Here is a 14,740-nt window from a genome sequence, read left to right as displayed (position 1 = left end):
AATCTCGATTACTTATCTTTTCTCCGAGATTCAAAAGTCCGGTGATAAGCTCCTTAATTCTCGAGTCCAGATGCGCAACTGTTTCATCTTCTTCAAGTCTCAGGCTGGTGAGCTGGTTGCGAAGTAAATCCCGTCTTGCGAGCTTGGCTTCGGATGCCCATTCGTGCAGCTTAAGGAACTTTTCCCACAGTTCCTTTGCTGAGTCGTAGTTGCCGATCTGGTTGACTTCTTGTGGTGGAAGGACGCTTAGTAGATAGAATTCTGCTTTTCCGTTTGCCATGTAGTCGACATGCTCCTTTTTCGTCCACTGGTATTTTTTTTGCCCTCCGGTACTACAAAACCGAATTCCATAATTAAAAGTAAATTAAAGTTAGTTTTGAAAAATACCTGTATTCACTTTTTTCGGCTGACGAACTCCCCCTCGAACTGCGGTGGGTATATGCTCGGTCCGACCATTTGTTTAGTGCTTCGATCGACGGTTAGTCCTCCTGAAGCGTCCTGACTTTGATATCACTTGTTGGTCTGTGTTGGCCGGCAAGAAGGGGGGTTGAATAGCATGCACAAATAAAAAACAAAACTACCCTTCTCGGGCTTTCAAAAGAACACTTGCATTAATTAAAGAAAGAACTAAAAAGGTAGAGGCACACGAATTTTGACTTGGTTACAACCGGGGAGGTTGTTAATCCAAGGAATGAACTGCACTAGTATCTCCTTCAGGCAGAAAAGCCTCTTACAACAATGATGTACAAAAAATAGAAGTTAAACTAAAAATGGAAGCGTACAAGTGTTGGTTTGCTAATTGCTTGAATGAATGAATAGCTTCTGGATCAAGGCTGTATTTATAGTCTTGGTCAGGGCGCCTGAGAGTTAAAGATTTTTCAAGTAAACTTTTTTTTTGAATTTCTTTTTTAAAACTTTTACACTTATAGAATAATAAGTATTCCTATTAAAGATTTTTTTTTTTCAATTTTTTTTGAGTTATTTACTATGAAATTATCAAAGGAAATAATATTTTAAAATTTAAAATTATTATGTAGATTTATTTTTGGAAACTTTTATTTTTCTGCCATTAAACGAAGGATTTTTCATATCTAAGAAAATTAGTAGAATTTTTAGAGTTGATTTAAAAAAAAAGATTTATTTTTAAAAATTAGATGCTTTACTAAAATAAATCATTTCTATTAGACTAATTAATATTTTTCTACTAGTCTAACTTATTCTTCTTAAAATCGATAAAAAATTTTATGATGTTTTGAAACTAAAAAGTAATTTTTAAATTATTTTTTATCAAATAGAAGATTAATTAACAAAAATTGAATATTTTTGAAAATTATTTTTAAAAAATATTAGCCTACTTGTAATATTTGTAATGTACCCCTAGAAATCTTTTCAAATTTGTTTAACTTTTTGTTGTATTTTTTCCTATTTTTTTTTGATGTGATTAAAGGGGGAGAAATATATATAAGTTAAGGGGGAGTTAAGATTAATTTTTTGCAAACTTGGTTATTATTTTTTTTTTTTTGCAAACTTGGTTAATTCATAGAATTGCAACTTATTTACTTTAGTTATGTTATTACATTTTTTTCCTAACTTAAACGTGGGTTGATGCATATCAAAAGGAGGGAGATTGTAAATACCCCGGGATAGTTTTAATGCGGTCAACCAAGTTCAGTTAGGTCCTGTGTGTATTTAATCTTTGTTTCTAAGTGTGCAGAAACTTAGGAACACAGGAAGTCGAGCGGAAGACGTAGCTAGCGAAAAGAATGACACGGGAAGAGAGTCGACGAGCTTGGTGCATCCGAAGGACGAGATGCTGCGGAAGAGTACACCGACAGACGAGAAGGATGCATGCGGCGGTTTAAGGGACGAGAAGCCAGGGAGGAAGGCTGTCGGAGGAGAAGGCTAGAGTCGGATTTGAGTAAACTCAATTTTAGACGACCGAAGCATCACCCAAGCGAATGGAGAGAAAAATGGTTAACAATGGAAGTTAACCATTTTCGGATGAACAGTACCGAAGGCGCCTTCAAAGGCTTGGAAGGCGCCTTCGATGAACAATGCAAAGACGCTTTCTAGCCCATAGAAGGCGCCTTCAAGTGACCGTTAGCGGAGATAATGTTTTATCTTCGACGGATAAGACTTATTTGTTGGAAGGCGCCTTGGACTATCTTGGAGGCTCCTTTTAGCCTCAGATAGAGTTTTCTAGTGGCTATAAAAAGACCCATGGAGTTAGGAAATAATTAAGAACTTGAACTACAACTCTTATAACACTTTCCTAGCATTTTTTTGAGCTTTTCAATGATTGTAAGAGGTTTCTCCGCTTGCAATGAAGGAGATCTTTTAGTGCATTTTATATATTGCCTTAGATTAACAACCATATAGATTGTAACCAAGTAAAGTTTTGGCCTCTTAATCTTCCTTTTAAGTTGTTTAGTTCAGTATTATTATTGTTATATTTAATTGTGCTACCTATCAAGTCCAAAGATTGAGAAAGCTTATTTTAATTTTACAAGCAATTGACCCCCTCTTGTCGGGCCCCGTTGCACTAACACAGGTTTCCTTCCCGGCTTCTCGTCCCTCGAACATCGTGCACGCCTTTCTCATCTACCGGTGTACTCTTCCGCAATACCTTATCTCTCGAATGCATCGGGTTTGTTGACTGATTTTCCGTGCCATCATTCTTGCTAGCTGCGTCTTCCGCTCGACTTCTTATGTTCCTAAGCTCTTGCATACTTAGACACAATGATCAAATATAAACAAGACCTAACTTGACTCGATTGATCAAATCAAAATCAACCTGGGGTGCTTACAGAGAGAAGAGATATCATCAAGGGAGGATGGGCAGAGGATGCTAACGAGAGGAGCGAGGTGAGTGAGGCTACTAAAGTCGGAGAAGAATTAGAGCGTGGTCTTAAAGTCGAAGACTAGGAGGGCATAAGCAATAGCTATCGTCCATGGCAAGAGTTAGCCGGTAGCTAAAGAAATAGAAGCGAACATATTGCAAGTCTAATCTGATTGGATAGCAATAAGAAGATAATCCGCATTTATAATTATAATAAAAAACTTATTAAACAAATATATAATTAAATTAAAAATAAAATTATATATGGGGTAAAAAAATTATCAAAATACGAAGGAAAGATATAATAAATTTGCGTGACCATATCAAATTAAAAAATTTTAAATTAATAAAAAAATAAAGCAACATATATTTTTTTCCATTTGATATGGTATGCACTTGATGGTTGGGACTTTGAAACGATCTTTGTATTTTTTTTTCCTCGATACCATAGAGTTATTCCGGGGTTAAAGGTACATCTCTTAAAGAAAAAAAATATCACTTTCGTCCTCTAGTTAAGTTAACAGTTGATTATAAATTAATTTTATAATTTATCTTCCTACAGATAAATTAGAAAAGAATTATAAAAAACATATGAAATAAACATAATCAAAACCGTCAGGTCTAAGATACTAACCCGTCTTACATAGACCAAGCCGCTTGAGACAAGCGATGTCCAATAATATTTTTTTTTCACATTACTGAAAAAAAATATTTTCTCTTGTTTAATATAATAAATAATAATTTAAATTATATAATGAATAAATTAATTGATATTGTTTTGTTGACTGGTCCGCGTAATAGGGCAAACATGGGTGGAACCTTCCGAAGACCACTACGCTGCCTGGCCCTGCGCGGCCACGTCGTGTTCAACGTTTGCACCGCCGACTGCCATCGTTAACCAATTCCTCTTCTCGCTTGACGCCTCGCCGCCACTGTTGAAGCTTTCGCACGAATTTTTCCCTCCAGTTCATCGCTCGAGTCGAGGTCGCCAGTGGATCGGATCGCCTTCCGCTCTTTCGGTTTCTGCTGCACGCAATCTAGGAGTCTGTCTCGATTTTGCATCCCCTCATCTTTTCTTGGGGGTTTTGATTATGATAACGTAATGTTCCGCCTCTTATCGATTCCTGCAAGGTAACTCTTCGTCTTCTTCCATTCGCTTTTCTTTCCCTGGCCAAAAATTATTTTTTTCTCCCGTTTTTTGGGAGGATTCTACGTGTGTTTAAAGATTTTTTTTTTTAATTGGGGGATCTTTCTTTAACGATACGTGGACACTGTTTGAGAAATTGGAGCAACGAAAGCTCAAATCTTTGCTAATTTACTCAGATAAATAAATATTGAATGATCTTGCAGGGTATTGGCATTCCATGAAAACAGGAAAGCTGGCTGCCGCTACTCAACTTCAGGAACGTATGGGTCAGTTGCTAAGAAAGGGTTGCCCTTTATCTTGTTTAGGATGTTTTCAATCCATAGGGCTTCTTATAGAGGAACTAACGTGCTTGGACAATGCAAAGCTGTGGGTTATGTTCAACGAAGTAGTTTCTCGAATTATTCGGTAACTGATCATGCTCAATTGTCTTGGAAGAGGCTCAGTCTATTCTGTTCTTGTGACGGTCCAGCTTTATCTGTTATCAGTAAGTTAGCTTGTGTCATAAGCTTGTCGTTCACCCGGTTCCAAGTAGTGCCAGGTATTCTTGCTCTTGGTGTTGGGGAACTGGTGTGGGCTCAGAGAACCTTGGCAGAGGGTAATTACTATACTTTGAAAAATGGTATTCTTTTGCAGGCAGAAGCTAGCAGCCTATACTTCTCTTCAGTAATTTCCTCTATCTTGGAAGGAATTATTTTGATATTCCGGGCAGCATATTTAACTATATTGTTCTTTCCAGCCGTAGTATTAGCACCTTTTGCCGATAGTTCTGGACCTGAATTCAGGAAAAGATGGGTACATCTTGTACATCACACTCTAGAGAGAGCTGGTCCTGCCTTCATAAAATGGGGTCAGTGGGCAGCAACACGACCTGACCTCTTTCCGAAAGACCTATGCCTTGAGCTCACAAAACTTCATACAAAAGCACCTGCCCATAGCTTTGCATACAGTAGAAGTACCATTGAGAAGGCATTTGGCAGGAAACTATCTGAAATCTTTGACTACTTTGAGGAAAAACCAGTAGCATCAGGGAGCATTGCGCAAGTTCATCGAGCTTCATTGAGGTTCCGCTATCCAAGTCAACGTCTGAAGAAACCAATTGATGTTGCAGTGAAGGTTAGGCATCCTGGCGTTGGTGATTCAATCAAGAGGGACTTTTTAATCATCAATCTTATTGCCAAAATTTCAACTTTGATCCCTGGTTTAAGCTGGTTGAGACTGGATGAAAGTGTAAGGCAATTTGCAGTTTTCATGATGTCTCAAGTTGATCTCTCTCGAGAAGCTGCCCACCTAAGCCGATTTATATACAATTTCAGAAGATGGAAGGATGTTTCATTCCCGCAGCCTTTGTATCCGCTGGTGCATCCTTCTGTTCTGGTTGAGACATTTGAAAAAGGAGAAAATGTTTCTCGCTATATTGATGATGAATATGATGGAAATAGTCGGATAAAACGAGATCTTGCGCACATTGGCACACATGCACTCTTGAAGATGCTTCTGGTGAACCTCTATCCTATTATTTTGTTTAGATTTATATTGGCTTTGCTTCTTTAACTGCCTATGCTTTATCCTTTGGTACAAACCTTGCGTGCTAATGAAAATACAATTTTTGGCCCAATATGTTGAAATATGACAAACTCTTAACAGGCACATTAATATGATTTATTTCCGTCATTTAGTTAAATATTGAGGACTAAGATTGTGCTACTAGCTTTACAAATATAAATACATGCTCTAAAGTTCTTTTTCCTATTTTAGGTGGACAACTTTATTCATGCTGATATGCATCCTGGAAACATCCTTGTTCGGGAACCTCAAAGCAACAGATCAAACAAAGCAATCTTTAGACCCAAACCTCATATAATTTTCTTGGATGTAGGCATGACAGCCGAACTCTCTAAAGGTGATCGTGCAAATTTGTTAGAGTTCTTTAAAGCTGTAGCTCTTAGAGATGGTCGCACTGCCGCAGAATGTACACTGAGACTGTCCCAGCGTCAAAGTTGCCCCAATCCGAAGGCTTTTATTGAGGTTTAGTTTTAAATTTATTTATTTTATTTCTTTGTACCTGTTTAACAATCCTATTCCACCATTTAGTCATGGCAACATATGGATAACAATAAGAATCATGTGCATTGACTATCTCATTCTCTATTGAATTCTATATCAGTCTATGATTAGTAACAGTAAGTGTATATATATATATATATATATATATATATATATATATATAGTTTTAGTAACATTTGAACCTCACATATTCATCTTTACATTTTTCATTACTCTACGCTAAATTTTGTATGTACAATTTCAGAGCTAGTTAATGTTCTGACTCAAAATATGATTGTTTGTACCATAGTTTTAGGAAAGCTTCTTTTCAGTCCGAGGGGCACACAATTATCATAAAGGACCTGTAAAAGCTTTTTTTTTCCCCCTTCAACTGTCTACATTTATTCTATTATTAAGATCTTAATTAATATTTTCTTTTTGTTGAATGACAAATACAAGATGTCTAAAACTTGCAGAGAATTTTTACCCCCATTCATCTTAACTATTCACTCAAGTATATTTTTTTTAAAACTGTTTAGTTTGTAAAATTCCTCTGCATAATTCAAGATTTGAGTATCCTATTTACGTCTTCATCAATTTATCACAATATGGTATTCCAACAACAACCCTAGGAGATGTGTCTTTGGTAAGACTAGTCAGTTCATAGTAATCAAAAGTGCGGAGCTAGGATATTGATTTAGTATAGGCAAATTATAGCTACCGTTGATAGATCGTACATGTTGCGGAGGACGCCTCCCTTGGTCCAATTTCAATAGCAGGCCTAACAGTAGTACTGCAACTGAAGCTCTCCACTTCACAAGTCGTGTCGTCGTGTATCTTGCTAATTTTTTTTTTGTCATCTGCCTATTTTTTTTCTTTTTTGTGTCATCTGCCTAATTTTTTTCTTATACTTGTATGTAAAACACAACAAGAAAAGAAGTGTATCAACATGCATCTTACTTTCGGCATACTACATATTCTTATTATGCTGTTTAGTTAGGAAAAAGTAAATACTAAGGAGAGAATCATAAAATTAAGGGTGATTTCGATACCTAGGTCCAACAATAGAAAAAATAAAATATAAAAAATTAATATTTTTTTCAATAATATATTTAAGTGCAATGAAATTTTATAAAGAATTTGGAATTGGGAAAAAAAAATGTTTTTAACATGCATCAAATATTATTGTAACAAGAGAAAATGCCTTTTTTTTTTTTTCATCTGGGTCATCTATTTTTTTTCTAAGCTTGTGTTAATAATAAAATTTTTTTAGGTCTTGGCTCAGTGTGGGCAGCTCCCCACACTGGGCGTATGCTGGCTCCGCCCTAGATCAAAACATATAGATATTTAGTATTCAGTATGTCATCATTACCGCAATATATTTACGTCTTCATCAATTTATCACAATATGGTATTCCAACAACAACCCTAGGAGATGTGTCTTTGGTAAGACTAGTCAGTTCATAGTAATCAAAACATATAGATATTTAGTATTCAGTATGTCATCATTACCGCAATATATTTTCTACAGTGACAATAAGATCACCAAATGAGCTATAAGTGCAACTGTGATTGTGCTCAAAATTTGCAAAACACAAGGAATTTAACAAGTACTTTCTGACGTAGATCAGAAATTTTTGTTAAATTAAACTTTCTACATTCTTAAATTAGGAATTTATAGCTTACATATTATTGAACTTCATATTTAATTTCGAACTTCTTGTTCATGCAATATTTGCATCTTTATTTCTGTAAGCAGGAGTTGGAGAAGACATTTACATTTTGGGGCACCTCTGAGGGTGATGTCTTTCATCCGGTGGAATGCATGCACCAATTGCTTGAGCAAGTTCGGCGCCATAGAGTCAGTGTTGATGGCAATGTTTGCACTGTGATGGTGACCATTCTGGTTCTCGAGGTACATACGCATATATGGTTAATGCACTTGCTCATTCATATTGCCTTTGGTTAATGCGATTTTTGGTTAGGTAAGATCACTGATTTAGTAGAGATACGAAATTTAAATGGACATGTGTCAAGTTTACTTTGGATTTCTTACATATGTCTTGCATACTACCATGCTATTGTGGTTGGATCACAAAACTACCAAAGATTAAATACTAGTCTGTTAAATTTATTAGTTGGCTCGGATCGTGTTGCCATGTAGTTGGATACAAGTTTGAATTTAGTCTAGGCTAATGAAGTCCTGTTTTGCCTGGCATAAATTTTTGTAGGCTGTCGGTCCATACTGGACTTGGGTTGTAGGGTTGTCCGAGTTAATATGGTTTGGTCTAGACAATGTAGGACTGCCCAAAGTGGATTCAGGGTCTGGTCTAGACGTTCATATGGAAGTCCTGAGTGGCGGTGTGGTTTGGCCTGATGATTCAAGTCTCTAGTTTATCTGAGTTGGAAGCAATTCAGCCAGAAGTGGGTTGAGTCTTTGCTAAAATAAGTACAAGGTAGATGAAAACTTGGCCCAGCTAGGTGTAAAATGAGTGCAAGGGGTGCGAGATTCCTCCTTTGTCTCTCTCGGGTGGTCGGTTGTGTTTCGGTTGATACTAAAAAAAGGCGGTGGAAAAGGCAACTCAAAAAAGCTGCAAAAACTCTGATGTTGCATTAGTCGGCCTTTCGACGATGGTGCCATCAAGAGTTGGTTTCGCTATGTCGCCCATGAATACTCCAGTTCGTACAACTATAGTTCCCCTAGTTATCCATGTGAGGTCCATCCATCGATTTTAGAACTTTCTAGAATCTTCGCCGACAACACATGAAAATTAGTTTTTTTTTATAATTTTATTATATTACCTTTTGAGAACTCGAAATCTTACAACTGCAGCTTGTCTACTTGCAGGGATGGCAACGGAAGTTGGATCCTGGCTTCGATATAATGAGCACACTAAAAACACTGCTACTCAAAGAAGACTGGGCGCGATCCATTGATTATTTTTTTCCCGACCAATTTTGAAATTGTATATATAAACAAAAAAACTTGTTATCAGGTATTGTTACAAAATCTAGTTTTTCTGGTTACATACTTCATTTTTTGGTCTTACTCTTCTGTTTCCATCAAACCTGGATAACACCTGTTTACTACATATTCATTCCATGTTTACTTCAACAGTTGCAGATAGTATTCAATGGAATTCTGTTTACTCTGCTTAGATTGTTCCCTTTAAGGGGGTTTTCCCCCACAGGAGTAGGAAACAATAGTTTAGGGTTACCAAGTTGCTTGGGTTTCTGAATTGGTTTATGCCTTGGTGTATGATTTGAGCTTGATTCGTCCATTGTTCCCTTTACTTTCAGCTTGGTTCCAATGGATATTTGGTTCGACAAGTATTTGATAGAAAAGTAGGGGTGTAATCGAGCCGAGCCGAACTCTTGGATGTTTGAGTTTGGCTCGTTTATAATCGAGCCGAGCTCGAGCTTTATTTAACGAATATATTCATGGCTCACAAGCTTTTATCAAGCCTAAACGAGCTTAATAAATATAAATTATAAATTTAAATATTCATTAAAAATTAAATTATATATTTTTAAAAAATTATAGTATTATGGTTAAAATTTATAATTTTATTCTAATTAATAAATTTAATATATTTATCTATGTTTTTCATAAGTAGAGTGTAAAATTTATAAATTTAATATCAAAATTATTATTATTTTTATTTAAAAATTGATTCATGAGCTTAACAAACATGTTCACGAGCTAATGAGTCGAATATTGTGAAGTTTGAGTTTGGTTTGTTTATCTTAACGAGCCTAATTAAACGAGCTCAAATAAACTTTTATCGAATTGAACTTCGAATAGTTCATGAACGACTTGATTCATTTACATCTTATAGAAAAGAAAGATTGTTGATATAAAAAAATAATTTATAAAAACAGTAATAAATTTAATTTGTTTAATAAAAGTTCATGAATAATTGATGAATAGAGAGGTAAGTAGAATGGAGCTTGTGGATAGAGAATGAAGGAGGCTTACAATTGTGGCCAAATAAAGGCGAGGGATGAAGGGGCCTTGCGAGCAAGGCAAAGAGTGCAAGGAGCGATTGTGAAGGGAGACTTGTCCGTCCCCACCCTTCTGAATGACCACCATGTAAACACGACGATGATTTGAAAAGACGCGATGAGCAAGTATGTTAGGGCACAATGCTAAGGACTATAAATAAGCAATACTATAATTTCAAAAAAAAAAAAAAACCACTTATACCTTTGCCTATGATAAGTCATCTTTGCTTTAAACACGGTTGATAACTTCAATGCTTTGTTTAGCTGGGAGAGCGGAAAGTAAAATTAAAAAAAAAATTTATAGTGAATTTTTTTTATTATTTATTTTATTAAAATTTTAAAAGGGAAGAGAAACACAATCCATCAATTGATAGTTTGGAGCTAAAATTAATTATCTCAAAATCAGACAAAAAGTGATGGATAGAAACAAAACAACACATATATCTCCTTTTCATTCACAAAATTACACCATATAAAAAAATGGCGCATGTGCTTTTTTCAACTCACAAAATTACGTCATATACTCAAAAAATGATGCATGTACCCTTTTTCAGTTATAAAAACTATATCGTATGTACTCACTTTCCTCAATCAAGGTAAATAAGCATGCAGAGTGACCCTATCCGAAAGCTGAGAAGATGGTTGGCTAGGAACATGACTTCGTTGTTGACTGGATGAAGACTCCTCATGGTCCTGCAACACAAAGAGTGTTAGTACCATGCCAGAAAAGGAGTCCTCGACGTTGGCCCTTTGACGCTTAAGTGATTGAGTGGTGAGGAAAAATAGTGGAAGTAAACTGTAGCAAGAGAGTGCCAAAACCTAGAGCATCACATATCCTCACCTGTAAATGGAGACCCTCCTTTTATAGTGCCGTTGTGTTTATGCACGTATTCTAAAGTATTTGCACGCTTTCCAAAGTATTCCTAAGAAAGGACATACTATAAAATGACTCTAACACCTTTCCTTAAATGAACGCGCAAATCTCTGTGATTGAACAGGCTGAAAACTTCTAAAGTACGATTTACCTGCAAGATAGTCTCTGTCCTTTACAGCACAAACTTTCAAAAGGGTACGAAATTACAAGTCTATGAGTCTGGCGTTAGGTTGACCGGGCATCACTCAGGAAGTTCACTAGCACAACCTTATAGAACGTAGCCAGCGACTCGTTCTTCACCCACCCTCTTTATTTGCCTGGAAGGCACAACAAGTCTGATCAATCCTTATGTTCGATCGGATAGAGCAGTGGGCCGGATAAATTAATACTTAGTTTCAAGCCTCGTTTGCACGTCATGAAGTACGATTGATCGAGAGGTCCGGTCGGCCATCCATGCCCAATCGACGGTTCAAGGCCCACTTGGCCAGCCAAGCCCGGTCGGCAGTTCCATGCCCGACCAACCATGTGACTTTAACTACATGACTTTGACATCTATGCCAGGTGACCTTCCCTACTTTGACCCACTTTTTGGGGGGTCTATTTTGATCATCATATCACAAACCTCCCCTCTAAGTCTAGTCGAAAGAGGTTGCAGTCCGGCTGACTGGACCCTTAGTATTATTTGCCGCTTTCATTTCCGACGGGGGGCTTTGCTTACTTGGTTGTTGCTTGGCTTAAACAAACATTGCCTTTATCGATAGTTGCTCCGTGAATTCTCTACTTCCTGAATGGGGGATTCGTAGTATGCGATCGTTCGACTCGCAAGTTGACGGTACTTAGTTGTTGTTGCCCTATGCTTGTTTTTCCCGCACAGACCTTAATTCTCCACAGTGCCTTAGGCTTACGACCGATGTCATCGTAATTTCTTGAAAATCGATCAAATCCCCCGTCATTAATGCAAAGTTTGCCATGCATGCTTTTTCATCATGAGTCTGCTGATTACTTCTATTCCTCATAAATGCATCTTTTGATTGACCGTCACGTGCTACACTCTTGTGCCGCTGAATGTTTGATGTGACAGGCGACTGCTAGGATTTAATGTGACACTTTCCTTTTGAATTCGATGGACCAGATTAAATCTCTTTTCCCTAAACCCTTGATTGGACGACTATGAATAACCGACCTTGGGGGTTTTAAGGCTTTCGTTTTTCTTTGCACTATGTTGCCTTCGGTTTCGTTTTCATCTTCTTCCTTTTTGTTCTCTGTTTGCTGCTGTCGACGACCTGCTCCTAATAAGTTTCATCTTTCTTCCCTCAACTTTCAATCGTCCTCCTTTTCCATGGCCGTTTCCCCTTCTCCTCCTTCTGCTGTCCTTGGCTTGTGGTATACTTCCACTTCGTTCGACTTCAATGGCGATGAAGTGGATCAAATGAAACTTATGTACCACATTTCCTTCGCTCATCAACTCGCCATCCCCTTTGCCTATGATCGTCCCCACACCCCTCCGGATGGCTTTCTTACTTTTTTTAAGGACGAACTTTATGTTGGCCTCCATTTTCGGATACATCATTGTTTTTTTTCCGAAATCTGTAGATATTTTCATATTCCCCTTCAGCAGCTGGTTCCTAATTCATTTAGGCTTTTGTATGGGATTGTAGTACTATTCTTGTTGTACAGGATCCTTCTACATCCATGCGTTTTTATTATTTTTATTATCCAAAACTATCCGAGTCAGGCATCTTTCATTTTCAAGCCTGAGTGGGTGTCGTGTACTTCGATAAAATGCCTTCATCCAACAAAAACTGGAAGTCTCATTACTTCTACCTCTGACTTCTCGATCGAGCATCTTTCCTTACCGGTTGGCAAATGAAATTATCCAATTCTCCTGAGTTGGGTAAATATAGGTGGGAACCGATCTACCTCCAAGCTGTCGCGCAGCTGACCGGGCTAAAGTATCACATTCATAAGTTGCTACTTGAGGGAGTGCTATACATGTTCGGGCTAAGTCCGATTTGCGCTTGGCTGCTTGACTCTTTTGATAAGAAATTCTTCTCTTTGTCATTTTTGGATCTAACTGATTTCTTTTTCTTTTTTGCAGCTAAAGTGATGTGGAATGCTCTGTTAAGCAACTCCACTAAGCTGACTGATGAGGGGCTCGAGGTTTGTGGAGTGGCCGAGCTGGAGAGCCACGAGCTCCTTCTGATCGGACCCTCTGAGGAGTTGATCGGTGAAGGAGCAAGTCGAGTGGCGGGGAGTGATGCCACTGCTAACACTGAGGAGTTGCCTCTAGAGTGCCCTTCTCTGATGCCTATAGCAATTCCTTCGGAGTCCACAACTTCTGCCGAGCCGCTGCTTCAGTGTTAACGCGGTAAAAGACTTCGAACGGAAGCATCTGCCACTTCTGTTTGATCTACCACTTCTTCTCCCTAAACATTTGTAGTTGCGTCAATCGTCCCACCATGTTTCGAGCAGGGAGAAAGTTCTACCTCTGCCGCCCCCGAGAGAGCAGCCGGTTGGCCAACTGCCACTTCATCTAATTGGACTCCTTCCTTGTTTGAGCTTCTGGCCGACACTATCCTTGCACAACCCATCTCCTATCTGATGCCTCCACTAGTCGACTCGGCGTCCCTTCTCTCCACCATATGTTCCACCCCTTTATTCAAATCCAAATGCAAGTCCAGCTCAGAGCCTATTAGCTCGAGGACTCACAGGCACATGCATTACGGCTGTCCTCAAGCTGTCTACAAATGAATGGCGTCACTCAGACCTCAATGAGCCACACTCCCCAGAGCATAAGATCAGAATTCAAGGACCTTTAACCGAGACTTGGGCGGACGCAAGAGCCCGAGTGACAACAAGTTCCCTCAAAGAGTTGGCAGATCATTTTAGCCAAAATTCTACTGGGATAAGTGTAATTAGTTTTTAAAAACTTGTGCTTTCCGGTCCGCTCTACTTGACCTTTCATTTGTTTTAACAGTTTTGGGTGGACGGTTGGGCTATCTGCCAGTGGTTAGCTCAGCTAAGCCACGAATATTAACAACTGCATGACACAGCCGGGGGATCGAGTGCATCTCAAGCAACCGCTGAGCAACTTTCTTCAGAGGTGGCCCAATTAAAGGAAGATCTGGAAAAGTAATCTGAATAGCTTTTAGGGTCCGAGCGGGCACTTGTAGTGGAGAGGAACAAGAATCACGACCAAGCCGTCCAGTTCAAACGGCTAATGAAGTAGACCTAGAATTACGAATTACGCATCAACTCGGCAATGTCAGGAAAATTAGAGCCATAGAGGACTTGAACATTAAGAATAAGGAAGCATGTGCCTTGGCCAAAAAGCTCGAAGAGGTGGAAGCCGCTCTGCTCACCAAGCAAGTTAGTTGGATGGCTGAACAAGCAGCGAACGAGCTTTAGCTCGGGGAGCACCAACAAAAAATAGCTGAGAATGATGCTGAGCTGGTGGCACTTAAAGCTGAGCTTGAAGCCTCCCGAGTGGAGATAATCAATTATAAAGTTGTGGAGTTCGGTCGTCTAGAAGTTTACAAGGTTGATTATCTTCACTCCAGGAGTTTCAACCAAATGATAGCTAATCGGACAAACAAGGTGTTTGGATACAGCATCAAGGGTACCCTCAAGTAATTGAAGGATGATGACTATTTATCAACTGAGGTCCACAAGACCACCATCAAGCGCCAAAAAATTCTATAAGTGATCCCCGACGATGCCTTTGCTGATTTCGTGTAGTGTCCTTTTCAAGTTATTCCGTGAATTTTGTAAAACCTTGATAACTTTCCATGCTGCGTATATATTGTCCCTTGTTTTTCCACTTTTAACTTTT

At 38.3% G+C, this 14,740-nt stretch overlaps 1 protein-coding gene across 1 annotated transcript; it reads left to right on the top strand.

The window, feature by feature from the left end:
* The first annotated feature begins 3,651 nt into the window (after positions 1–3,651).
* On the top strand, positions 3,652–9,187 carry LOC122016102 (uncharacterized aarF domain-containing protein kinase 2-like). The gene is made up of 5 exons (XM_042573290.1): positions 3,652–3,970; positions 4,190–5,483; positions 5,742–6,011; positions 7,789–7,944; positions 8,878–9,187. Exons 1-5 carry the CDS (start codon positions 3,942–3,944, stop codon positions 8,989–8,991), a joined length of 1,863 nt encoding a protein of 620 aa, XP_042429224.1. The 5' UTR covers positions 3,652–3,941; the 3' UTR covers positions 8,992–9,187.
* The last annotated feature ends 5,553 nt before the right edge of the window (positions 9,188–14,740 follow it).

This window comes from Zingiber officinale, chromosome 8B (genome assembly GCF_018446385.1).
Source record: "Zingiber officinale cultivar Zhangliang chromosome 8B, Zo_v1.1, whole genome shotgun sequence".
Taxonomy (NCBI): Eukaryota; Viridiplantae; Streptophyta; class Magnoliopsida; order Zingiberales; family Zingiberaceae; genus Zingiber; species Zingiber officinale.
This window is presented reverse-complemented; position numbering and strand designations above follow the sequence as displayed.